The 27,492-nt window shown below is 37.5% G+C and overlaps 1 protein-coding gene across 1 annotated transcript; it reads right to left on the bottom strand.

Moving 5' to 3' along the window:
- Window positions 1-1,429: 1,429 nt before the first annotated feature.
- Window positions 1,430-27,391, bottom strand: ctdsp1 (CTD (carboxy-terminal domain, RNA polymerase II, polypeptide A) small phosphatase 1). Its single transcript, XM_056755079.1, has 7 exons — window positions 25,535-27,391; window positions 13,138-13,292; window positions 7,185-7,286; window positions 5,107-5,163; window positions 4,253-4,345; window positions 3,708-3,893; window positions 1,430-3,302 (listed from the first exon to the last, which is right to left on the bottom strand). The coding sequence occupies exons 1-7, from the start codon at window positions 25,602-25,604 to the stop codon at window positions 3,174-3,176; spliced, it is 792 nt and encodes a 263-aa protein (XP_056611057.1). The 5' UTR covers window positions 25,605-27,391; the 3' UTR covers window positions 1,430-3,173.
- Window positions 27,392-27,492: the final 101 nt, after the last annotated feature.

Here is a 27,492-nt window from a genome sequence, read left to right as displayed (position 1 = left end):
TGTAATCCTGGATGGAAGAAAATCTTGGTATTCCAAAAGAATATCTGCGTTTTATAAAATCTACAAAATATTTGGAGAATGGTTGAGGTACTAATTTAGTATTCAATCAATCTCATTTTGTACATGGTTTACTAATAATTACCTCAAAAAACAAATCACTGCCTCAGGGACAAAATAAACTGGTAGTTCAATTATGGGTCAAATAAGATATAAGGTCACAGTTTTACAAGTTTTCAAACCTTTTGAATTTGTTAGACTTATATACATATAAGATTTTATAATATTATTTTATCCTTATTTCCATTTGAATTTGGTAGATTTATATGCGAATAATATAAATGTTATTGCTGAGGCAATACTATATAGCTTTCCTGTAGCTCAGTGGTAAGAGCATTGTGTTAACAAAATAAGGTTGTGGGTTCGATCCCAGGGGATTGCACATACCTATGTGTAAATGTTTAGGTTAATGCAATGTAAGTCACTTTGGATAAAAGCGTCTGCTAAATGCGTAAATGTAAATATAACAATGTACATTCTAGAAACAGTACCCCATGTCCATCGCTAGAGGGAGCCATATTTAATAAACTGATTAAGTAATCGTATACCCAGCTCAAAAGTTTCCTTAAGCTTAAGGCATTAAGTTTTAGTTACTTGGGAATACCATTTAAACAATTTTAAGTGGTAGCTAGTTAGCTAAAAAATGTTTACAGGGGAATGACTGCATGAAGATAATGTTGAAACAATTTACAAACAAACCTAAACATGCGGTAAATCTCAACTATTCTCATATTTGTCAAACTCATATTTTTGGTTAAAAGGATTAAACAAGTGTGTTTATGGAAAAGTGGCTTCTATCTCAAATCGGCAAAAATATTGCAAAGACGGATTATTATTTGAATCAATCACTACCTAGACTATAACATAAACTCAGAAAAACACTGGACTGGGCTGGTCCTGTTGGATAAGCAGGCAACTGTGAGAAGTTGTGCAGAGATTGATGAGTAGTGGGACCTCAGGAGAATGTACCCAGTCAGACATAAGATTGAGTAACACGTCTTGTATCGTATCATCAGTTTGATATGTTGAAAGACACCATGTACCCAAGTAGCATGCAAACAAATATTATGTTGGAATAGGTTGCTTTGGTTTTTTTTTTATCTTCGAAAAAGAAAAGTGGATATGAAGGAGACCGATAAATGTATTATTATATTTTGTTCTGTTACATTTGAAATTTAATTGAGTTTTTTTAAAGAATGTTTAAAAAGATTTGTGTGGTTAAACAATGTAGAATAGCCCAAAATATTATCCAAAGAACTTAATACACAAAGCATGTTACTGTACATTCAAATACCATTGGTAATAATACCGGAATAGAATACAGGTGAGATTCAAGTACTTGTGCTTTTAAAGAATGAAATATCAATCAAGCTGCTCTTTAAGCCTTTTATGAATAACAAAATGTTTTTCTCTCTCCATGGCACAGCACTATTTTCATTAATATCACAAGTATCGAAAGATGCCAAACGTCTTGTCATCTCCACATCTATTTTAAAAGGCAAACACTGAAAATGAACAAAACACCAGTATTAAAAACCACAAAATCATCTTCCGCATTCTCCTGGACACACGCAAACATCACCATTACTTTTCATAACATCAACAATGGCACTTGCAAAACAAATCAACTCAGATAGTGCGGAGCAAGTACACGATCCACATGAGCTGATACATCCATATTACATGGCATCACTATTAAGGCACGACCGCTGCACTTTAACAGAGGGTTTTCCCAACCACTGCGCTGCCCTCGTATTCCCAATGCCACTTTCTCAAAGAACCAGGTTGCCCATTTGACAGCTTAGTGATTTAATGGAGAGTTAAGGCATTAAAAGTCACATTTCTGCTTGCGCTGAATGATCAGGGTTTGATTCCAGTATTCTTTACTTGTTTGATTAATATAAACACACAAATGGCATACTGTTATGCATTTAAAACTATACAGATTCAGACATACTGATTTTGTCAATCAGTATACTTTGATATTGTAGGACAAGATTTTACTACAGTAATCTTAAGGTCACGGTGAAGGACCTCTCATTAGATGAAAATAGCATATAAAAAAAGAACGGTGCATGAGCTAACCATTCAAAAGTTAAATTAAGGCCGATACAGAAAAGGGTACAGGGCTAATTCCTCAAATCTGTTGCTTTGTGAAACTTGCGCTGCTCGATTGTATCATCAGGTCTTTTCCTGTCCGATTGGGAAATCAAAATCAAAAGTCCAAAATCTAATAAAGTATTTTGGCTGGATTAAAAAACAGCATAGAATTCTGTGATTGCCATTCATGTGTTTTTCTTGAGCACTTGAGATAAAATCATGAAACACAGGGAATGAGGGAAGTTTAGCTCAAAACATGAACCCGAGAAGAGGAAGAAATGTAGTCATGTTCTTACATCAGATCTTCTCAAATCACCAACCAAAGAGGACAATGAACTTGTTTCATTATAACAGGGCTTCCCTCAATCTTGATACTGAAAGTGTTGCAAAAATGGAACATAATCGGGCTAGTCTTATAAAACATGTCCAGGTTACATTTTACCTCACAGGCACAACGAAACATATTTTGCATTCTTTTTTTTGCATTTTGATCGTAATGTTAAAAAATTCACAGTTTTCTTTGTTTTCATGGCTGTGTCATTAAACTGTCATTACAATAATAGCGTATTTTTTATTTAATTAAAACTACTATAAATTAAAGGCAGTGCAACCACTACTACCATAACATATAAATACCTTACAATTTTAATGATAAATTGTTTAATTTTATTTATAGTGCTCAGAATGATTACTAAAAAGATTGCACCAATGGGCATGTGAGCTAAATGTCGTTTCTTCTCTACTCTGGGATGAAATATAACCAAGACACCTTTCCTAAGAGTCACCCGTTCAGGTTAACGACAATCAATGAACTTTTTCTATGTGTGAATTTGATAAAGCAGTCCTTCACAGTTCTGTCATGTCACTTCGTTTTCTCCATCAAACATCCTGTGAATGGAATTCTGGGTAGGTGACGAGGACTGAGCTAATGGCTGGTCCTGATTGGGGAAGCAGCATGGTGCTCTGAGCCCAGCAGCCTCCCTGGCCCCATAGTGACAGCTGCCTCTTGTGTCATGCTAGCTAGTAGTCCTCTGCTGCTTGAGCACAGTGTAGACGTTATCCACCTTACTCAGTCTCTCGAAGAAAGGGATGAGATCCAGAAGCTCTGTGTCTGACATGTCGTCAAACCAGGAGGCTACGGGTACCTGAAGAGAACACAAAACTTCATGTCAAAACCATCTTCTTCCTTTAAAACAGTGCATTTGCTTTAACTTAGTTGTTTGTGCTACTTTAAAGGAATAGTTGACCAAAAAAAATCATAATTTAGTCACATTCTGGTCATTTCAAACCTGTATGACTTTCTTCTGCAGAACACAAAAGACGATGTTTTAAAGAATGTTGGTAACCGAACAACGGCAGTACCCATTGAATTACATAGGATTTGTGTCCATACAATAAAAGTGATTAGAACGGTTACAAATATTTTTCTAAATATATTTGGTGTTCTGCAGGAAAAAGGAAGTCATACAGGCTTGGAATGACGAGGGAAGGTAAATAGACTATTTCTTTATTTTGAAACAAACAAGGCAGATCGCAATGCAGAAACATACAGCATTATCTGGGTGGAAGATATAAGAGGCGGGTGAGTTGTCCACTATGATGACTTTGTTGAGATCCCTGCCTAGACGGCTAAGGTCCTTAACGTAATTCCCGCGGTGGAACACGCACGACTCCCGGAAAAGACGGCTTCGGAAAGCACCCCACTTGTCCAGCAGGTCTGAGACGGGATCAGCGTACTGCCAAACAAAACACACACTTTTAGATTTGGGGGGTTCGAGTTTACTCGATAAGGATTATAAAAAAGTTCTTCTGACATAAATAGAGCAATACTGCTTCATTCAGTTATGCAAAATTGAACTGTCAAAAAAGAATTATGTGTCCTGTGTTGATGCCACTTGTAAACCATTCCTGTAAAATCCTGTTTCAATTACATTTTATGATATTCATTTCCATGACTCCTTCAGGATATTCATAAATGACGTGGGAACCTGGTTACCATCTATAAAACGGTGTCATACAGTAAGTGACGTTGAAATGCCTTTTTAATAAAACAGATGTTAAAAGCCTTGCGTTCATTTCCTTGAACACATCTTACCTTGGCTAAGCTGGCGGTGAATAACACGCACTCGAACATTTCTCCCATTCGTTTGAGAAACTCATCAACGTGTGGTCTCTTCAAAACATACACCTCCATTCAAAGAACAAACAAGAGAAAATGGTTCAAATATGCGTTGAATTGACACAAATGCATTTCACAGCTCGCATCTGAAGGGGAATACCAGCCAATGTGTCAAAAAATGAGGTCACAAAAAGTGCTTTAGCCCATTTCGTCACAAGATATATTACCTCGTAAATAAGACTGATATTAAAGCGCATCTTGACACTTCAGCTTAATACGATCACAGAAGGGCAAACTTGTTTTACGAGACAATAAAACGGGTCGATTTACAAATAAAACTGGGTCAGCCAAGATGGTTAATGTCGGCTGGTGGTCTCATTCCTGAACCAAGTTATCCCGAATAGGCTTTCCTGACACCACAAGCCTATCCTGGATTACTTGAACCAGGCAAAAGCCAGAGTCTGGGAGTGATCGTCCATATCCTGGTGTAATGGTCATGAGTTTGCCCTTTAAAGGGCCAAGACATCGTGCTGTCACGGCCCGAGAGAGAGCTGGAGATGCGCTCTGAGGAGAGATCGATGGCCAGCGAGTTCTCAGAATCCTGTCAAGGTTTCTCGGTTTCGTCACGGCACAAAAATAGCCAACTGCTGCTCTGAGCCATCAGCTAAGACGGCTGCGATACTGTCAGGTAGCAACACTCATGTTCAACAGAGAAACCACTTCTTTGAAGAGTTCTCTTCCAGCCTTTAGTCATAACGACACATTAGGTTCACAGCTGACAACTATGTCATCACCTTCGGTTACCACATCCAATGACAGTTGAGGCTCACCTGATGTACTGTTCCATCAATTTCCACTGGAATGATAAAGTCTGCATTATTCACCGGCTGGAAAGAAAAACAAATGATACAAATTGACTCGATTATTAACTTAAGAGACAGCACACCCACAAATAATCATTTTGCTATGGTTTACTGTTATTTCTAGGAAACTGTTCAATAAAAGCTAAATAACGGTAGTCCATATTGCACAAGTCCCTTTGTAAAGAATGTTTCAGCGGCAACAAACGTTGTGGCCCAAACTTAACTTCCAGTAGGCCCCCGCAAACAATCAATAACTGTTGATTTGTTTTCTTTTTGATACAATTAATATACAATAAAATATATATATTAATGAATACATGTAAATAAGATATAAAATAAATTGTTATTAAGCCCCTAAGCCAGACCGATAACCAGTTAACAGACGAAATCATCTTTAATAATGACATTTTTTTATTTTGGGTGAACTGTTTTTACAAGAACATGTCTGTGTGTACTGCAGGTGACTAAATGTGTCCGAGTCTTAACAGGCGTGTGTGCACAAGTGATAAGTTATTATTGAGGTTAATGTGTAAATACGCAAAAGGCTCCATTTCGGCCTTCAGAATACTCCAATAAACTGGATCTTTAGATAGATCTAGAACCTAAAACCAGCGTTATGTGTTATAGAGATGTCAGGACAGAGTGACCTACATTCACAGATGCCATGAAGTAACATTATGCCGTTGTGGTAAATGTTATATGTACAGGTTTGTTCTTATGCTGCTTAACTGTGCATTAAAGAAAACGTTCACCCTAAAATTTGACTCTTCGATCTCTTGTGCAGTTTCTTTTCTGTCGAACAATGTAGAAGATTCTTAATGAAGCAATTTAAACCGAAAATTTATAGTACCTGTCAAGCTCCCAAACAACAACACGAGAGCGGCACAAAGACTTTCTGGAGTCCGATACATTCACATTTTATGCATTTGGCACGCGCTTTTATCCAAAGCAATTTACAGTGAATTAAATTTGTACATTTATCAGTATGTGTGTTCGCTGGGATCGAACCCGTGACCTTGCATTGTAAAAATGGCTTGGACATGCTTCACACATTCAGTTTTTTTATAAATTGGTGTTAAATATTCTAAATATTACATGTATAATGTATATATATGTATTATGTAAATATTCTTCTTTTGTATTACACTAAATACAAAAACAACATACAAATTCGGATTAGTATAGTGATAAGGAAATAGGAACAGAACTTGTGTAAATTAATGCTTTCAAAGTGTGAGTCAGTATAGCATTTGCGCTTCAATATTTAGAATTCAACACATTTAATAACAATGTAATTTTAAGGGGATAACAACTTGGCTGTAATTGTCAGAATGGCGACTCTTCTAGTGAGAGAAACATTTCTGCATGACTTTCCCAAATTTTGCACATAACATCCTTATTACGTCATTCCACAAGAAAATAAATCTACTATAATCAGATTGCTGCGTATATCCAAGTCTAAACACGTTTGTAAAAACAAAGTAAATGCAACACAAATCAGACACATTGCCCAAATTTGTATACATAACACCTGAACTAGGTAATGTCATACATTCCATTCATGGCAAACTCAAATAAGCACGATGAAAAGTGCCATTTCATGCAGAGCATTAAATCCATCATCATTTTAGTTGCATTTATAATGGTGCTTTTCCAGCCATCAAAAATAACTGGTGTCCACTATTTGCCAAGGTTGACCCTTATAACGAAAACGCTGGCATACAGGACACACCCTGTGTAAATTTCAACTGATCCTTTTCTGTCCTCACACGCTTTGGTGCAGTGAAAACCAATAGGAGATCAATTCTATATCTACATTTTCACTTCATATCAAGAAATGAAACTTGAAGATCTGTTATGTGAATACGGCCCATGCGATGGGGTTAAAATGTCTAGTTATAACATTTAAGTCAGGTGTATCCCATAACCATGTGTTTGAACTGAGCTGCCAACAGCACACGCCACACGGCTTGTGACATACAGTTTATTCTCACCCAGTCCAGTTATGAACTGTTGTAAAAAGTAAGATCAACACGTTTGCTTACCTTGAATGAACTGTGGACTAGTGTTTCATCCAGATCAATCACTACACAGATCTTTCCAACATCTTTAGACTTTATTTGGGAAAGAAGTGGTTTGGCTGGGACCTGTAATTAAAATTGAAAGGGTAAACAAGTAGCTATGTTGGTATTTATAACAAGCAGCTATTGGACAATAAGAATACAGTTTACATTTAGGAAAATTCAGGAAACACAGGAATCAGTAAAGAGACATTTATAAGATTAAATTTGCACGTTAGTGACATAATCAACTTTTTTGTACACGTTATAATTTATTAAATACATGATTAAGTGTCTAGACGGGTAGCATGATGTGTGAAATAGTAAAGATTCTGTTATATGCTATTCTTTACTGCTTCATGTTGTTTACGGTTGCCAAGCTATGTAAACTTGGCACATTAATATAGAACCCAAATGAAGGGCGGTCACAGGTGTATGTACAGTATATGTTGTATACTTCAATGTAACTTAACCAATCAAACTGTAAAGACATAACTAAACATTTTAATGTTGCACTTTATTTTACAGTATGTGTACTTGTAGTGTACTTACCAAAGAAAGTACTGGGTGGTATAAAATAACTACATGGTATAAGTTTAGGGTTAGTACCTTGTTATTACCCAGTTATTATATTTACTGTAATAAGTACACAGTATGTACATGGGAAACAGGGGAAAAAAAGTGCTACCCATTTTATATTATTTTTACTTTTGTAAGAAAGAGTTTACCCTAATATAAAAACGAATTGTGTCATTATTTATTCACCCTCATGTCATTCAAAATCTGAATATGACTCTTAATTCTGTGAAACCCAAAAGAGGATATTTTGAGAAACGGATTTGTGTCCATATAATGAAAGTTGAAAGTCAATGTGGGCCGGTTCTTTGGTTACTAACAAAAATCCAAAAGCTTTGGAATGACATGAGGATGAGTCAATGTTAAAAGTATTTTCATTTTTGGGTGAACTATACCTTTAAATCTGTTGTCTAACTCGGACGTTGTACAAATGTTTATATTAACAATATTATTGCATAAAGTAAAAATATCTGTAAAATAATATGTGGTGTAAATTTACTGGTATCATAACAGGATTTTGGTCATACCGAGCACTCCTAATTGTGTGTATTAGTAGCTTTTTGAGCACTAACATTCCATTGAGTTTGGATCGGGTGTCAGACCTCTGCTGGAGTGAGATTGCAAACATGTTGGTCACCCACTCTTAACATCCAAAAACACACACAGCCTGAAACTAAGTCTGTCCTAGAGTTACAGAACACATAGCTGGAGACACGCGGAGTCTGGCGGACATGGTTCTTTTAACCAGGTTCATTTCCAGGTCGGAGAGGACAGAGATGACTCGGATTTAAAAAAAACGAATCAGATACGTCTTGGAATAAGAACCCTGCGTGAGGGCTTATTTTAGTTCTGTATCCACTGACTTCATCCTATCTAAAATTCAATTAATTGCATCCAGAATTAAAGTTTGCGTTTACATAATATATGAATGTTCACTGTGCATATATATTTTTTATTAATAAACACATACACAAACATGTCTATATTAAGGAAATATTTGAATGTATATATTTACATTTATATAATTAAAATGATATATAAACATTTATTAATGTTTATATTTTCCTAAATATATGTGTATGTGTAAATAAATGCAAAATTAATATGCACTGTACACAGACATATATTATGTAAACACAAACTTTTATTCTGGATGCGCTTAAACGTGATGAATTATTTAACACTCCTTCATACAAACAAACCTTTTCAATATTTCAATTTTTTAAGTAAGATGCTTAAAAAAACCTTTTTTACAATAATTGAAGTCATTTAATTTAATTACATTTCTAGAATGGGTGTCTCACATATACAGTACATAGACAAATATCCATATCAGCACCCAAGCATGTTAAAAAGTACTCACAATACCTGCTCTATGGGCGGGACACAAATTTCACAGTCACACAACTCTGGATACTCTTCATCATCTGATACTTCACTGTCTTCAGATGAATCGTTCTCCTGTGATGTTGTGTTCTGGTCAGACTCTTTACAGATCACCACCTGCTCACTAGCATCAGGTGCCTCATTTCTTGCAACTTGATGTATAAGTTGCTCAAGCTTTTCATTTCGATTTCTTTGCTCAGACAAACCATCTTCTTCATTGGAAAGCTTAAAGATGTCTTCTGTCTCAGCTTGAGACTCTTGCTGACCAACCAAGATGGTAAACTCACAAACGTCAGTTCCTTTATTTGACTCTTCTTCCAGTGCACAAGATATGTGAGGTTCTAGTTCAACGGAGTCTGTATCTTTTTCTTTATCGTGTTCCTTAGCACACGCCACAACATCTTCAAAGTCAAACAGAGATGCTTCATCTTCAGAAGTTTCAATCTCTCCACAACAAGGTCCGTGATCATCCGCTGTTTCAAAGACATGGCACGTCTCTTCATTTTCAACCTCAGATTCAGAGTCTTGCGTGATCTCATTTTCAAATCTGAAAAGTTCGGTTAAATCCTGACTGTCCTCAATTTCTGTTTTGACAGTATCAAACAATTCAAGAGTGTTATCTCCATGATGTGTGGAATCTGTGGACAAATTCTCCAAAGCATTTTCAACAACAGTTTGAAGTCCGTAATCTTCAATGGGTGAAACACTATACATGCGTTTATCATCTAGGGGTTCAACAAGCTCTCCATTTATGTGGCAAGGTTCACTGCCCTCGACTTCATCAGAAAATAGTGTGGAATTCTCACCAATAAAATCAGGCTCGTAATCTTGGGTTTCACAGACCACATCTTTAGCGCAAGATTCATGGCTTTGACCCGGATCAATGGGGAGTCCGACCGAAAGAGCTTCTGCATATGACTTATGGGCTTTCTGTTCAGTGACGTTCCCGTCCTGTTCCTCAGAATCAACCTCAAGTGCTTCCTCACAAACATCTGACGCTTCCCTTGTATATGCGTCAAAGGTCTTTTCATCACTCTCGTCCATGTACTCTTGATGAATAGAATGCACTCTGAGAAGGTTTACCTTATCACATGCTTTATCCGAGAAGATTTCAAACGATTCTGACTCGTCGGCAAAACTTCTGAACGATTCATCCGTTTCAGAGCTGTCTTGACTTTTACCGTCAATGCAATCTGAATACTCCTCCTCGCTTGATTCATCTGAACAACCTGCTTTGATCACTGCATCTATAGACATTAGAACATTAGTATCGAGGACAAACGTTTCCTCTTTGTCACCATCAAAATTAGCACAGCTCCCTTTTTCTGCACACTTGGCACATAACTTTCTGCAGTCCACCAAATCCTGTACTTCGGGATTAAAATCTGTATCAACTGCATTGGTTTTTGAATCGTCGCCGGACTGATTCACTGATTCTTGATTGAGTCTCAGAAGATCAGTTAGAAACTGGGAAAGCCAGCGAGCTTCAAAGGTTTCCATCGATCCAGAAAACATGGCATCACACATGGATGATGTCTTAGCTTTGGAGCTGTTGCTTTGGTTTTCTTTGGGTAGTTCAGAGCTGTGAAAGACTGAGCATTGAGTTCTCGATGACTCGGCAAGTCTGCTTTGAAGTGGGGCTTCGGACCGCACGCTAGGAATTCCAAGACTGCATTGTTTACGATCGTCACATTTTTTTAAGCATGTTCCACAACGTGTGCATTGTTCTAAAGTCTTAACATATGCAGCATGGTCTTCAGAGGATTTGTTGGGTTTAAAAAGTTGGTTACGCAGCTGTGAAGTATCTTCAGTTGGGACACGGTAGGTCCGGCTGCAATCATCCGTCTCTACCGGGCTGTCCAGCGTCGCTCTGTCATCACCGGTGTCCATTTGCCCAGAAAGCCTTGTTTGCTCAGGGGACACAGAGTGGTCAGATGGCTTGCTTTCTTTAGAGACTTGACATAGATCAGAGGAGTCAACATGTTTGACAAGGTATTCAGCAGGCTTGTTTTGATTGTCCGGCTTACATTGTGTATAAGTGTCAAAGTCTTGAGAATTTAGTTCAACTGCAAGATTTTGATCAGACAAGCTGTGTTGTTCAAATAAGACAGAGGCGCTCTCCTCATAAACACCGTACAGCTCTGAGGATTCTTGATATTCTGCGTCACATTCTATAACGCTTTCAGGATCTAAAAGATCTAATGGAGAAGACTCCAAAAGATCAGGATTGGTCTCTGATAAATCTGACTGTTCTGTATCATCTTCTCGATAATATTCATAAAGATCTGCATTCATCTCATATAAACTTAACTGTTCTGTATCATCTTCTTGATAATATTCATCAAGATTTGGATCCATCTCAGATAAATGTAACTGTTCTGAATTATGTTCTTGATAATATTCATAAAGATCTGGATTCATCTCAGACAAATTTAACCGTTCTGTATCATCTTCTTGAAAAGACTCGCTAAGCTCTGAATTCACGCAAGATAAATGTAACGTTTCTGTATCGTCTTGAAAAGACTCACACATATCTGGATTCATCTCAGATAGACTTAACTGTTCTGCATCATATTCTTGAAACGTCTCACAAATATCTGGGTTCATTTCACACAAGGTGAACTCATCAGCATCCTGTTCAGAAATCTCGCTTTGATCACACTCCTCAGTTTGGTTGACTTCAACCAAGTAAACAGCATCCCTGTTTACTCCAAAACACTCACTGTGCTCAGAGCAGCTGTCCAACAAAGAGCTGTATCCCGACGAACTGGACTGATCCTGCGGATCTGAAAACTCACTATTCATTTGACTATTTTCAAAGCATAATCCATCAGTTTCGTTTAGGGAGCAAACAGGAATTTCTCCGTCTGAAAAGAGTTCGGCGGCATGTTCCAAAGACTGGCCTTCCTTTTTAAGATCTCCTTGTTTAGAGACCTCCGAATGACCAAAGCACAATTCAGCGGGCATTTTACCTTCAGAGCGCTCGCTTACCAAAAAGGCAGAGGACTCCAGGTATTTAGTAATCTTTCTTTTAACAAAAGAATTGCTTTTTCCGAAACATTTGCAAAGTTTAGAAGAACGGTTACGCTCCAAACATTCCTCCGTGGATTCGCATACTCCTGACAGTCCACAGGAATCAGAGACCTGTGGCGAGGGCTCACTGATCTGAAGGGAGCCTGCCTCAGACACCAGCAGTAGTGTGCACGTTGACATGACGGAGAGGTTGAGACACCACTGAACCCTGCGCTCAGCCCGCCTTCAGTAGACCTGGCGATATTTTTGGTGCTTCAGAGACGTGACAAATAACTCCTTGTGTATCAAATCACTATAAAAAGCTGAAGAAGGCATAAATCTGAACCCGACACCTACAGCGTCTTGACACCCGATCTGCTCATAGTTGTTCGCAGGCGTGTTTTTTCCCTCGAATAATAAGTCGTATGGAATCACGAGAAGCATTGCCAATTTCTTTTGACATACCCATGTAATAGCTTCTTATTGGAAGGGCATTTTTCAGATAGCTTTATGTTTGACTAAATTAATCTCGGTGCACATTTTCCAAAAATGTATATGTGTGATTCTGTCTGTCAAATCCAGGCTAAAAGCCCAATCTAATTTTGAGATAAGCATCAGTTTGATTTTAAGCATTCACGTGTTTTCAATCTTTGACTTTTTTGGGTGGTCACAGGCAGGGTCACGTTATAGAATGATATTTACAATAAATTGATGACAACAAATTTTCACACCAATATAATTGAGAGATTAATTCTAAGCATCACAATATATTCAGCTGAATTTGTAAACAGGAAAAGAATTGCGCAAATACACAAGGTTTTGGTTTCCTCACTATCGCAGTTGATCATGTGGCTCACAGTCTTGTTAACCACAAGCTGCCCAGTACACACAAAATGTAAGACTCGGGGGTGGAGAGAGCTGAATTTCCAAATAAGAAGTTAACAAAACCAATATAAACTTTTACTTTTGAAATGGTTCCATTCTCCTCCACCAGGAGCGGGGCGTTGTTATTGACGGGCAGCTGATCCGTTTCGTCATGACAGAGGCAGCAGAAGAGACTGCGGAAAATACCACGACTGCGGGGTTTCTTCGAGGAGGATGCAGCATGTGGAGGGGTACCTGGGAAACGAGAACCATATTTTATCACACTTATTGCTACCCTGCTGTTCACCGACATATATCTCCACATACTCGACTAGTTCCGACAGCTTATCCCTTACATCAGAGGCACTTGATATTGTTGGTCTTAAATTTCTTTAAAACAAATGAAATACCAACGTCAGAAATGAGAGAAAAAAAAATCAAACAAGGAAATAATTAGTTCTCTTAAATTCATCGAATCAAAAATGAATGTTTGCGTTTATAAAACGTTTGCGGTGTGTAAATGTTTGTGTTTCTATAACGTGTGTGGTGTGTATATTTATGTACTGTATATATAACTGTACGCACAAACATGTGTAGATATAACAAATATTTGCATAAATATACATGTATTTTTTAATATAATTTATATTATGTATAAATTACTCATATACATGTATGTTTGTGTATTTATATCTACATGGCACATACACACATATATTATATAAACAAACATTTTATTTTGGAAACGATTCATCGATTTGATAGCATTACAAAAAATGCACGATTACGAAATCATTACAGACAATGAGAAAACAAATTGTTGGAGTTTTGGTAAGTCACACTCAAGGCAATTCGTACCTACAAGGTTGCAAATGTGTATTATTCTATAATATCTTGTTAAGAGGTTTCTGTGCAATCGCGTACGTGATGGTTAGGGCTTCATTCATGCTTCTTTCCAAAAGCTTTTTGGTATGATTAACATAATACAAATTCATTGAATTGGCCACATCGAAAATAGTTATGAATTCCTTCGATATCAGGCTGTTTCTTCACCTTAAAGCAAAATACAAATCAGTATGTCTAGGCCAATAACTAAAATGTGGACATCATTTTTTAATGAAAGAAACCCTTAGCCGAGTTGATTTTTAGAATACAGAAAACAGTATTCATGGATTTTCAGAAAGGGTGTAGAACACAGAAAAAAGAGAGTTCATTAACTGAAAACACATGTCTGTCACACCCATAAATTCCCCGAGTTTTACTTCACAATCTGAGGTTCCCAGTTACACAACCTCCTTCATAAGTTAGTAAAATAAGGTAAAAATCGTGCCAAAGAACTCCAAGCTCTTTGCTAATGAGCTAGATATTTGTCACCAAACATAGCAGTCAGAGGCCCGGTATCCATGAATAGTGACACATTACAGGGAATCCACGTGACTGCAGATCTATGTTTGGCTCGGGGCAGATGAGCCCACCAGACCCTCCGAGCGACTTGCAAGAGCGAACAACAGTGACGAAAGCTGGACTTTGCCGGACAAAATCTTTTGACAAATTAGACAGCCGAAGCAGCTGTCAACAGGGAGGATTAGCATGCCGATCAAAATTCAAACTAAAAGCTCATGTATCCAACCAAGACGCCACGCTGAACAAGTGCATATGTGTGGAACACTGGATGCATAAGCCATAAGGAGAAGATGGCAGGGTTTTAAATTTGGATTGGTGTTCTTCCTTGGATTCATCTTCGCGGTTCGCCCTTCGACATAAACGTTGCCCTTAAAACCAAACTTAACCCAAATAACACACATGCAACTAGCTGTCAACCAATCATCGGAATATAAAAAATGTCTTTTGAACTTCAAACATAAAACGGATTTAGGAGGGGCCGAATCTATAAGTCGCCCTCCGAAAGAATCCTTAGAATCTGACGGGTCGTATTAGGGAAACAGCGCATAGTGAAGCACCTGCAACAAGGGCAAAAAGGTGGCAAGTTCACAAATGTGTGCGATTGTGTATGTGGGGGGGGGGGGGGAATAAATACACAGGCATCCACATGGACACTTCTGATATTACACATCAGAGAGATTTATAAATAGCCCCCGCGGGCAGCTGCTTACAGAGGTTGGCTACGGCATTCTTAACAAATATAGACTTGGCCACTTACGACACTCAGTTCGAGCCATAAACAGAATTGCAAAACAAAACTTTGTTGTGCTCCCTGTTGGGGACAGAAATGAATGATTGGACCATTTGTGTATCTCTGGTGTAAATGTGATACCTTGATGAGTAACATCATGAAGGGACGGATGCCGAAACATTTCGCCCTATTAGCATGAACCAACTTAAGTTTGTAAACAACCATGATGAAAGAAAGGACTGGTGGAGATCCTTAAAAGAAATCAAACTCTTGTAGAAACATTGCAACACAACAGTGTGAAATTGCTTATTATTCGCTATGGACTTTAGTATTTGTAGATATTTTACATTTTGACTTTGTAATTTTTTTCGAGGATCTATTGGCCAAATTGCATTATAATATACATAACTATGTCTTCAGAGGTGTATGAAAACTTTACATTAAGAGGCGTAGTGTTTTTATTACCTAAGAATGAGCCATTTCTATCTACATACACCGCGGGGCCCCTTGCATATACTTCGCCATGTTCTTTCTACAGTAGCCCTAAACAAACAAACTGCTCTACAGTGCGCGTTTCGTAAATACTTCTTTGTACATGACAACTTCTTAGCCCTGTGTCAGCCGTCGTAGTGATTTGAAATGGGGAGGGACTGGAGTACGCAGCCTCCACCACTAGGTGCCCGCTAAATTTCATACACAGGACCTTTAAAAAAAAACTGTTATGAGCAAGTACAGAAATGACCAAAACTAACAATAATGATTTGATAGTTGAGCTGCTGAGTAAAGTTTTGCAGGGGAAATGTTTGACGTCATTTGACGTTGATCGAGCATGAAGATCTGCAACCAGCAATTCAAAAAAGGATAAATAGTGGTGAAGCTTAAAAATGAAAAGATGTAAAGCCTTAAAACCAAAAAAAAATTGTTAACACCTTGAAATAAATAATTAATAATCAAGCTGATGAAAATTTTAAATATATATTATAAGGTTGTGAAACCAAATATTTACTTAACCAACAATATGGCAATATGATATCATTGATTACACAAATAAATCATCTTTGGTGATTTTTTTTATGAGCAAAAATTATAGATTTTATATATTAATATCAAATGGGACATTTCACATTAATTAACATTGGCACTTAATTTCATCATGTTACTATGTCAGATTTAGCCACACGGGTTAATTTTCATCTTAAGTCCCTGGCAGGTTGACACTAAAATGTTGAAGTAAATAAAAAATCTCATAAAAATACTTACCAATAAACATAGCTATAACCAACAGGAATACCAGAAATGTAGTGTCAGACAGTTTATTTTACTGAGGTATTGAAGCTGCACGGTTTTGTGTGGAAACGTCATTCGGGTCAACAGGTTTCTGCACACACACTTGAATGTGTCTCTTTGAAGAGGCCTTCGTGCTATTCCAAACCTGACGGATAGAGGCCACTCAGTGCTTGACTTTACGACCATGACACGCAATCTCACAACTTACAACCTGTAAGCCATCCCTTGAGAGAGAAGGACAGTGAATGAGAGTTACATTGTAAATACAGTAGCCTCGTTTAAAAAAGGGTCCTTTTTTGCCCAACTTAAATAGATATGCATTAAAGGTTGGGCTGGGCGACCCTCCCCAAAAAGCATATCATGATCTTCATAAAGAATCTCGATCCACAATCTGATTGAGGATGCCTTTAAGATCGATCGCGATATAAATATGTTATATAATTATATTATATTCATATTAAATAAATATGACACAGCTAAATCGAATATTATTGTTTGTTTTAGATGTAATGCAATGTCTATACAGGAATTAAGGTTAAAAAACGCTGTATTTTTCACATACCGTGCATGTTTGTACCTCCTCTTTGCCCCACCTTTCTGAAACGCGCAGATTTTTTACAAAGCTCATCGCTCTGAAAAGCGAGGTGTGCAATGATTGGCCGGTTAACCAGTGCGTAGTGATTGGTCGAATACTGCAAGCGTGTGATGGAAAGTAATGCCTCTTAACATATTTGGAACATCATGTACGCCCCACCTTATTTGCGTATACACTTGGGCGGTCTTAGCAAATCATACCACAAACTGTTTGTGTGGGTGTGTTTACACGAGGCGTTTCAGGCAGGTCTGGGTGAGCGTTCGCTTTTAGATAGAATGCATCTTTTGTTCTGACATTTAATTTTTTTTAATTTTACGTGTCTTATATACATGCATGGGCAACTTATAACACACGAAAGACAGAAAAACACGTATTCGCGCCATATGACCCCTTTAAGATCGTAAGATCGCCCACCCCTAATTAAAGGGATAGTACACTGAAACATATTCTGCCATTTATTCAAAACCTGTATAGGGTTATGACTATTCTGTGTGACATTTTTAGAAAGGGCTGGGCGATATATTTTGCGATTCGCACAGTTATTAAACATAACTCAAAGCCATAATACATAACTTATACATATTATACAAACGCTGTTTGATCAGTCGGAAGTACTCCTCGATCAAAAATCACTACGAGATTGAGTTGGTTATAACGTGTATTTGAAAAAGCTACACTCGTCTATCATCATTAATATAAATCAACTTTATTATCATGAAAATACCTGAAAAGGTTTAAAGAGAAGCAATAGAGTATGACCACAGGCATTTTCTGGAATCGTTCTTCTTCCGTTTCCAATATTCGGAGTGTCTGCTCAAGAGCGCCCTGTGGCTTTCGGATGCAGCAGCATTTTCCCGTACTTCACTCAAAGCTGTGCATAAATCACATGATATTTATCGTCGGTTTATCGTGACATGCCCTAACTGAGAGCATAAGAATCGCACGGCATATCGTCCAGCCCTGTTATAAATAGTCTTATATTTGGTCTTAAAATTTTATTTAAGTACAATAATTAATGCGAACCACTCACATTTCTGAATGATGAACGACTGGTTCAAACTGCTGAATCAAACTTTCCAGCACTAGCACCATTTCGCTGGTGAGGTTTAAACCCGAGACGCTATTAAAATATCTTCGTCTTAACAGTCTCAAGTCAAGAACGAGGTGTAAAAAATAAACCCCGGCACGGTCTTATCCCTTTTGATAGACGTGCAGTTGATGTTACAAAGGGTCAAACAGACGCACTGTTTACTGACACAAAGTGGTCAGAACAGAAAACAACACGGCAGTGACGGAACTCAAAGACCATGAGAATCCCTCCAGGGGCCCCAAAGAACTCTCTCTCTTTCTCTCTTGCTCATCCTCGCTGGAATGCAGCCATATCTCTGGCTCATAGCTCTACAGTGCTGTGCCCAGCCAAACCAAAATAGGAACAGGAAGTGTGAGGATGTGAAGTAAGAGCTGCCGCGAGGCAATGGAAGGGCCACACTGAGCCTTCTTTGAGTCGTGCCTGCACCAGATCATGTTTCACACACAACAAAACAGGTACAGAACAACGAAGGCCTGGGAACGCCGCGCCGGGATAATCCAAAATGCCGTCCAGACAGGCAGGGATTCAAATTACTGACCACATCCACTGACCCACTTAACTGAGGCTGTGACACCTTTTGAGACAGAAAGCAATGTTTTGGTAAATCAGGAATATTTAGCCTAGTAAACGTTCACAGGCTTAAGCGAACGCTCTTGCCGTGGTAAATCCCAAACATTGAGAAATGACAAGGACAAGGCTTTGAGGCTTTCTAAAAATACTCTACAATAACAAAGTGGTGAACAGGTGCTTTGACTGCATGCCCAAAATGTATCCTATGGTCCTGGACAATGTCTTGGCGGCTCATCACGGGGTCACACTAAAAGCTAAGCCTCCGTAAACAACATTATCCAGTAACTCTTCTTCCACGTCGACACATGAATCGTTGCAGCTAAATGAATCCAGCTACAGAAACATTTCTAGCTCAAACACCAAGCTGTTAAGAAGACGATTACAGTAAAGTAGTTTGGCGTCCTACGGGTTTGTGAGGCCTGACCAAAGACTGTAGTTATTAACAAGATGCCGCAGTATTATTAATATGAATGGGGAAAGTGGAACATTCAATATGGTCGCTCTAGTGGAGGAAGTCCCGCCTATTGGTATAAATAACCAATCATTAATGACTTTTGATTCTCTGGTAGCAGGGCTTCGTACAGAGTGTGAACTTCTGCGCATGCGCAATAAATGGAGGTACCTGGAAGTGTTTGTTTAATCTAATTTGAGTTAGGAAAACGGGTCTGTACATTTACTTTTTTTGCACATAACATCGGTGCTACAGAGGTTTTAAGTTTTGTAGCACAGGCAAAACAGTTGTAAGCACATGTATACATCTGGTATCATCAAAAAAAATTCAGGTCATCATCATGAATAGATAGTTAACTGAAAAAGGACATTAACGTTACACAAATGAACAAATGAGGGCCATATCATTTTTAATCTTTCCCAAATTCGTTTTTCCTTTTAAATATTTCTGAGTTCGGTATTTTCAAGGCTTTACTATACAGTAGTAGATACATTTTTCCATAAAAATACTGTACCATAAAGTATACTATACATTAAACTGCAGTAAAATTATGTGTACTGAAATGTGTACTATATAAATTTTTACCTTAGTATAGTAAATATTAATGTGTACTAAATAGGCCTGTAGCGACGCGTCGATGACGTTGACGTAAATTTTTTTTCAATGTCATATTTTCGCCACACACACGTGGGAGACCAAAACATGGGAATACTATAAATTTAGTCCCAAACCTAAAGCTGTTGTTATTTGCGCTCTTTGCCAAATGGAGTTGGCATACCACGCCAGCACAACAGCAATGTTGGAGCATATGAAGCGGAGGCACCCCATTGTCACTCGTGAAGGAGACAATAACAAGTAAGAACTAACGTTGGCTTGAGTAGTGTATCTTGAGCTCTGCGCACTTCGGTGGTGCTGGCTAACTATCTTAGCTCTCCGTGTAGTTTTTTTGTGCTAGGTAGCTACTGGCGCCTAGACCGCTGTGTTTAGCTAACGTTAGTTATCGTCTAATGTCGGCTTGAATTGAAGCTAGCTTACGGCTGAAGAACAATGCTATCTATAGTAGCTGACGTTAGCTAACGTGAACGTTAGCTACTAACCTAGCACGAACAAACTGCACAGAGAGCCAAGATACGTTGGTTTATTGGTTAGCCTAGCACCACCAAAGTGCACAGCTGCTAGATAGCCACGTTAGCATTCAAATAAACTAAATAAACAAAAAAATCGAATAAACTGATAAACAATAGCATAGCACTACAATGAGGTTAAGAGTAGATTTAAAATACCCCACAGTCAGAGCTGTTGTTCTTACATGCATCGCTTTCGTGTTTTCTAGGGCAAAGCAAAGAACCTTGGCGTCATATCTTGGGAAAGAGATGTAATATACGTAAAAAAAGGGATTTTATATTGTGTTAAACACTCAGGAATGTCTATACTGTGCACTGCACAGTGGGTTTTTTTGCACTACAACTTGACGGTACTGTAAAGAGTAAACAGACTGGTCTTTCATTTTGTATAACAGCAAAGTAATTGTATTTATATTATTTTGTGTAAAGCAGAATACCTTTTGCTGTGCAAAACAGTTGTTTAATAAAGTATATTATTAAGATTTTTTGGGTATTTATTTGAGATACATTATGGTTTTTATTAATGAGCAACAGAAAAATAAGCGTTAGAATAATTGCAGAATTAGTCTTTAAATTGGTCGACTACTCGATAAATAATCGGTAGATTAATCTTTTAATAAATAATCATTTACCCCAGCCCTAGAACTAAAATGTTTACTAAAGTTAAAAAATGTACAACAAGTTAATTATTTTATGATCTGGTTCAAATTAAGTAGACTTTTATTTTGGCGGGTGGTCGTGAAGATGCTTGAGTTTCAGTGTTGGAAAGAAACAAACATCCAAGTAAATAAAATAAGTTATCAAAATCTTGGAGAAAAAAAGCAGGACTCTCTTACAATCTCTGTTGCATTCTCAGTTACTATTCCTTAAATCTTGCTCAATGACTTCTGTCAAGCTTTGTAGAATATATTCGAGGCACACAAAAAGGAGAAAAACGGTAAAAGGTCACCATTCATATTCTGTATGCACTCAAAGCATTCCTCATGAGCATCACGGCTTGTAGAAACAAGCCTTCCTTGTAGAGGAGAGATACATCTCTAAAATGTTACAATTGATTGTGCGCAGGAACATGTTATGATGCAAGGCACGAATGATGAATGTTTATCTGATGTGCTTCATCTTGAATATTTCCCTCTCAATCATTTACAAAAACTAAAGATTGAGATCTAACATACACTCTTCTTCAAGACCACAATGGCATCATTTGACTGGCTGACTTATCTTTCTCCTCTGAACGCACTTTATTTCTTCTTCCCATAAAACATGAGACAGCACTTTTGATAGAGGCCAAGTAAGGGACATTGACACCGCGTGATGCAAAATGTGTAAATCTATTCACATGGATCTATAAAAAAAAAAAAAACTTTTATATTCAGTGCAAAAATATTAAAAACACTATAAAGGAATGATGTGTCTTTTATGAAAGAGTATAACTGGGGTATTCAAGAATATTTATTTTGCCTAATAATTAATTTGCAAGCCATATGCTAGAATTATAAACTAATATTCAGCCCATTGGAAAACAATGGAGTGTCGTAGGTTTAAGCTTGATGCAAGCTCAACCGTTGTAGGTTTCATCACCACTGCACAACACAAGCCCTCTTTGTGCAATTAGACTTCAAGGAAACATAATCAGTTTTAGTATATAAATAGTATTGGTGTCGCAATTTACTGGTTTTTAACAATAATCATGATAAAAATAACCCAGGGCTCAAGTCTAACTTTTTTTACTAGGAGCACTGCAGCCCCAAACTGAAATTTTTAGGAGCTCAAGCAGAAAATTTGGGGGCACACCTTAAATCGTCCTGCAATGCAATTATTTAAATAAGTCGACAGAGAAGTTTTAAGTAAACAGTACTGATTGAACTCTGAATACACCTGAACTTTGGCCATTCGCCGGTCTTTCATACATGTTGTGAACGGATTGGAAATGATTCAGCGCTGTCTCAAGTTAACAACAGATAAATGGCGTTTTCTGAACTCCTCCGCTCAAATATCTGTGCAAAATCTGTGTCCAAAATTTTACTCACTTGTTTTCACTTGCTCCTTAAAGTGGACTATATAAGTGAACTAATGTAGGGAATAGTGAATGAGGTTATAGTGGGCGATTTCGGACACAGCCAATGAGTGTATATTTAGAAAGGCGGTGCGGAGAGCCACATTTTGGACGCTTTTCTGCTGCGTGGCTGGTATAAACAAGCCTTGACCAGAGTGTCCGCTCCCTTTAAATGATGGGTCACCCGCTGCTCCGTACCCTCTCCTTCTCATGCACAAGTGTTGGGAAAGTTACTCTGAAAAAGTAATTAATTACTAGTTACTTATTACATATTCAATCGTTTAACTAGATTACCGTATGAATTACTCTCTCCAAAATGTATTTAATTTATATCTTATATCAACCTTGTTGAGAATTGATACAATGATAGACACGAAACGGCTTATTTAATTAATTCAACTAAATAATAAATAACTACATAAATTATTCTTATTAACTGACCAAAGTATTTAAAGCATACACACATTAAAACACAAAAGCATACATATAAGAATATATTTTAAAGTTAGACTTATTATTTTGATGTCATTTCCACGATTGAATATATAACACAGTATTTAGTTAAATAACATCAGAAGTAACTAATTAAATTACATAAAAAATAAGAGTAATCCCTTGCATCTACTTTTTCAAGGGGAAAGTAATAAAATTACAGTTACTAGTTACACCCAACACTCACACACATAGGTCTACACTGTTGGGCACGCGATCTCCTTGACTTTTCACATGAGATAAAACAACTAGAAAAAACCCAAATTGGCAGGTCGCGTATGCACGAGTACTTGTTAAAATTGCTCGTGCAGTCTTATAAACTAGACACAAAATGCGCCCATTTGGTCCCAGTCTGGAGCCCGGTAATGTGATGATTAATATTGTTAATACTAAACATAACGTAAATAATTCAATACCAGTGTTTGGTTGAAACTCTGACATAGATTGTGGTTTTGCACCTATTTAACTATAAAATCACAATGATTACCATCTCTCTCTCTGCCTCACTACACTTGTATTTTGAGTGCGATTTATTGGCCAATATAGAAGAGACACAAAAACACAAAATTCAATATTATTTTAAAATAAAATCTGATTTTGTGACAACCATAACAATGATTATGAGTATAAATATAAATGTTACCAGGTTAACAACTATAGCTGTTCCTGGTTCCTCTTCAAGCACGTCACATCTTTTTCACACAATCTGTTTCATTTTACACCGATCAGGACAACATCAGATACGGCTATTTTTGTAATTCTCTAGGACAAAGAAAAACCACCAAGGCAGCCTAGTACATTTCCTTTTATAACCATATTGCATCCTCCTAAATGGTGGCCATGAATTTCTTCTGCAGCTAGGACAACTTAATTATTTGGTAGATTTATGCATTTCTAAGTAAATAGTCGGACAGATGGGAAGACTCTGTGCTCTGTACTGAACTTGCAACACGGAGCGGGATTCTTTAAATGTGTAACAGAAACACAGGCCTGTAAAGCATCTCCATCTCCGTGTGCGTAAGAGGGAAAAAGGAGTGCTGGTAAAAACACAGCGGTTGGAAAAACAAGCAGTGTGGCGACTGCTATGGCTGAAACCATACCAGATCCTCTACAGGTTCTCAAGTAGACGCCATCATTCAGAAAGCATGGCTGTGTTTATTCAAACGCTTCAAGACCACAGTATGACATCACTAGTTTAAAAGAACAAAAAGGCTTCTTTAACTAATAGCCTATATTTTTTTTCGATGCACTTGTACAATTGAGAAATATGTGACCCGGTCTGTTAAATTCTGGCTAAAGTCTTATAATCCAATTGTGAGAGAAACATTCAACAAATTTTATTAAATTTTTTGACATTGCCAAATTTGGTCAATATTAAAGATATTGTATTTCTTCCCAGAATGTTCTTAACATTGGGTAGGATGACTTCATGTAGAAAACCGCATATCACAAAAAATGACTTTAGCTGGGCTTTCAGACAGAGTCACATATACACCACGTTGCAATTTGTAAGTGGGACACTTCTGGTTTTTACTTATTAGTATTTTGAAATCCTTAATCTATCATTCGATATAAAAAATATTTGCTTAAAGTGCAGTTTTTGTTATAAATGTTAAATTGGTTGTATTTTGTTCAAAGTTTGTGTCGTGTAACTTGTGTTCAGAAAATGAAACAGGAAGTTCTTCTGGACCTGTGATGGACGAGCGCTGTTTTCGTCATCCGAAATGGTCTATAACAACTGACACTGACAAAACAAGGAAATGTGGCTTGATACAATAGTCAACACATTCCCAATAGTTTACGTCACAGAAAGGACCACCATAGAGAACCGATAAGTAACACAGCAGAAAAGCAGATAAGAAATGCATTGTTTATGAGATGAGAACAACTTTTTTGAAACATCTGAAATCTGACTTGCTTAATTTTCCAAGTAAATAAATAAACACGGTCAATTCAGCACAAGACACACAACTTAACTACTTTATTACCGAAGACGTTTTGGTTGGGTTGATTCAATGGTAACCAGTCATCTTACCTTTGACCAACAAAAAGTGCTTACTGTGAAATAATGACCTAAGACATTCCTATTACACTTGACTAAATCTGTTTTTGTGATCTTAACTATTTCAAACTCAAAGCACAAACCCATCTTTTTGCCTTAACCTGTATTGATCAGCTGCCTTAAATGGCAATACATTGACAACAAATTGCTTTCTTTCCCCATGATAACCTGTCAACTATTGACTCAAAGTCATTCATTATGTCTTAAGAGCTCAAATTGTGCTCAGGCTGACTCAAACAGATTCAGAGAATAGAACACTACGATGTAAACAACCAATTACAACCTTCCCTCAAACGTCAGTGAAGTCATCACGGACACGCCTCCTCTACTTCAGAGCCATACAAATAAACATTATAGATGCGGTCACGTAAAACTTAATGTTGCATGCACGTTGAGCTTAACTATAAATCTAAATGATACACTTAACTGGATCATATACCAGGAATGAATGGACCAGATCCATTCGGTGCATCATCTATAGTTTTTTTTAAGAGTAAAATAAGTCCGCAAATTGACATTAAGTTCTCACTCACATTGAATCAACGCGGTACTTTAACTTTGTATCAAGCGGTGCCGCCCAAAACATTCCTCAAAAGAGTTTGACATGTGCCGATCCCAAACTTTCTTCTAACTTACTCTTGTCCCGTAAAGGCGCGTCTTCATCCCTGCTGACTTGCGTGATGATCGAGGCGGACGGGTGGTCCATGAGATCTGTAGAGCGGGTCCAAGCGCGAGCGAAAAGAGGTTTTCGTATTAAAATATTTCCGCTGGCTACGTTTGAATTGAAAAAAAAAAAACCTCCCTGCGAATGACTTTTACCGCCCGAGAATATGCATAGTGCGGGACCATACGAGGATTAATGCGACTTCCGTGCTGGTATAAGTTAGACGAAAAGCAAACTTAAATAGAAATGATGATAAAAAGTTAAGTTTGTAGATGATAACTTTTCACAACATGGAGCTCGGCTCTGCTCTCAATTTCAGATACAAACATGGAACTCGCCGGTTTCAAGGCACCCCTCGTCTTAAAGCGGCAACACCTAAAGCGAGCGTAAAACTTTAACTAAGTGAATCACACTACGGTTCGGAATTTATACACAGGGACGAGATACAGACATGGATACAAACCGCTTTTTAGTACTACTATACTCACATATATAAAAGGTACTCATAAATAAAAAATAGGACGGTGGTGGTCCGACAAACCAAGAACGGTTTGACCCTTTAAAACGTCGTTCGCTCAGTGTAACTTTCTTTTATTGTTGTTTTAATAGTTTGCTCCGCTCCCCATCGTGTGATTTTCTTCTTTTACCAAAACTAGCCAAGTAATCTACATTTGTACAAACTGTCCCAATCGTATTTCAGTCAAACGCGTTGCCCCTTTAAATTTACAAAGTCCAACACGCAAACAAAGTTTAAAAGATCTCTCGGCCTCGCCGTAAAAGAACGATCAATTCTGACTCAAAGGCGCATTTTCGACGTCCGAGGGATATTGTATGTCGGTGTTAGCACGGCGAGCATGGTTTGAATTTATACCACCGAGCAATGGTCCGGTTTGGAGTTATTGCGGAAAACTTTCTTGCGAACTTTTTTGGCACGAGTTACGCGAGGGGGCCTTGAGACCGTCCTCAGAATGAAAGATAGGGAGAGTCCTCAAAGTTCGCGCACTGTGTCGTGTTTATTACAGAGTGCACATCGTTGGTATTCATGACACACTACACGTAACAGTCATGCACCAAAAACTGAGAAAGTTCGTAAACAATTTGGTGGGGAGAATTTGGGTCACATCATAGATTTTAGCCTTTTGTCAAAAACGTCTTTTTTTCCAGAGAGACATTTGCAGAATAGAAACTATATTTCTTAAACCCCTGTTGTGAAAGTCCAGAGATCAGGAAAATATCAGTTTATACAAATGTTTTGTATTTAATATGTGTGAAGTACACATTTGAGAGAGACTATATGCTTTAAAGACTTTCTGTGAAGGCACAAACCAGAAGCAATAATACCCAACAAATGGACGGGATGGCTCTTCACAGAACATACGTTTTAAGTTATTTTAATTCAATTTTCCCATTCATGAAGAATATGGACTGTTACGAATGTGACAAGTCTGAAAATGGCACCTACTCGACTGAAAAAATAATGCTTGAAAAGTTGTATAAAATGCTTTAAATCCTTTAAGAGAGACCTTACATGGATATTTAAAACACCATATTGACAACTGAGCTATCATTATGTTAAAAAAAACATTTTGTTAAAAAAATGTTTTTAATGAATATTACGTCTCGGCATTGACGTATGCGAATTTTTACCCAGATTTAATACACTTCTCAGTTAAAAATCTGTTAAAGATGACAGATCTTTTAGAAATGTGCATACAATTATATTTAAGTTGGACAACAAAAATAAGGTTAAGACAGAAATCAAATGTGACATTTTCCAAGACGGTGGTCTTCAGGAAGCCGCCCACCTTTTATTTTAGCATAAATACAGATACAGCACTGTTTGCTGTCCTTTGGAGACAAAGGTCATTCTTGTCAAGTAAACCACAAGAAAAGAACTAAGATGTGTTTGTGAATGAATTAAAGGTCTCGG

Source organism: Triplophysa dalaica, chromosome 8 (assembly GCF_015846415.1).
Source record: "Triplophysa dalaica isolate WHDGS20190420 chromosome 8, ASM1584641v1, whole genome shotgun sequence".
NCBI lineage: Eukaryota > Metazoa > Chordata > Actinopteri > Cypriniformes > Nemacheilidae > Triplophysa > Triplophysa dalaica.
Note: the sequence above shows the minus strand (reverse complement) of the source record. Positions and strands in the feature narration are given on the sequence as shown.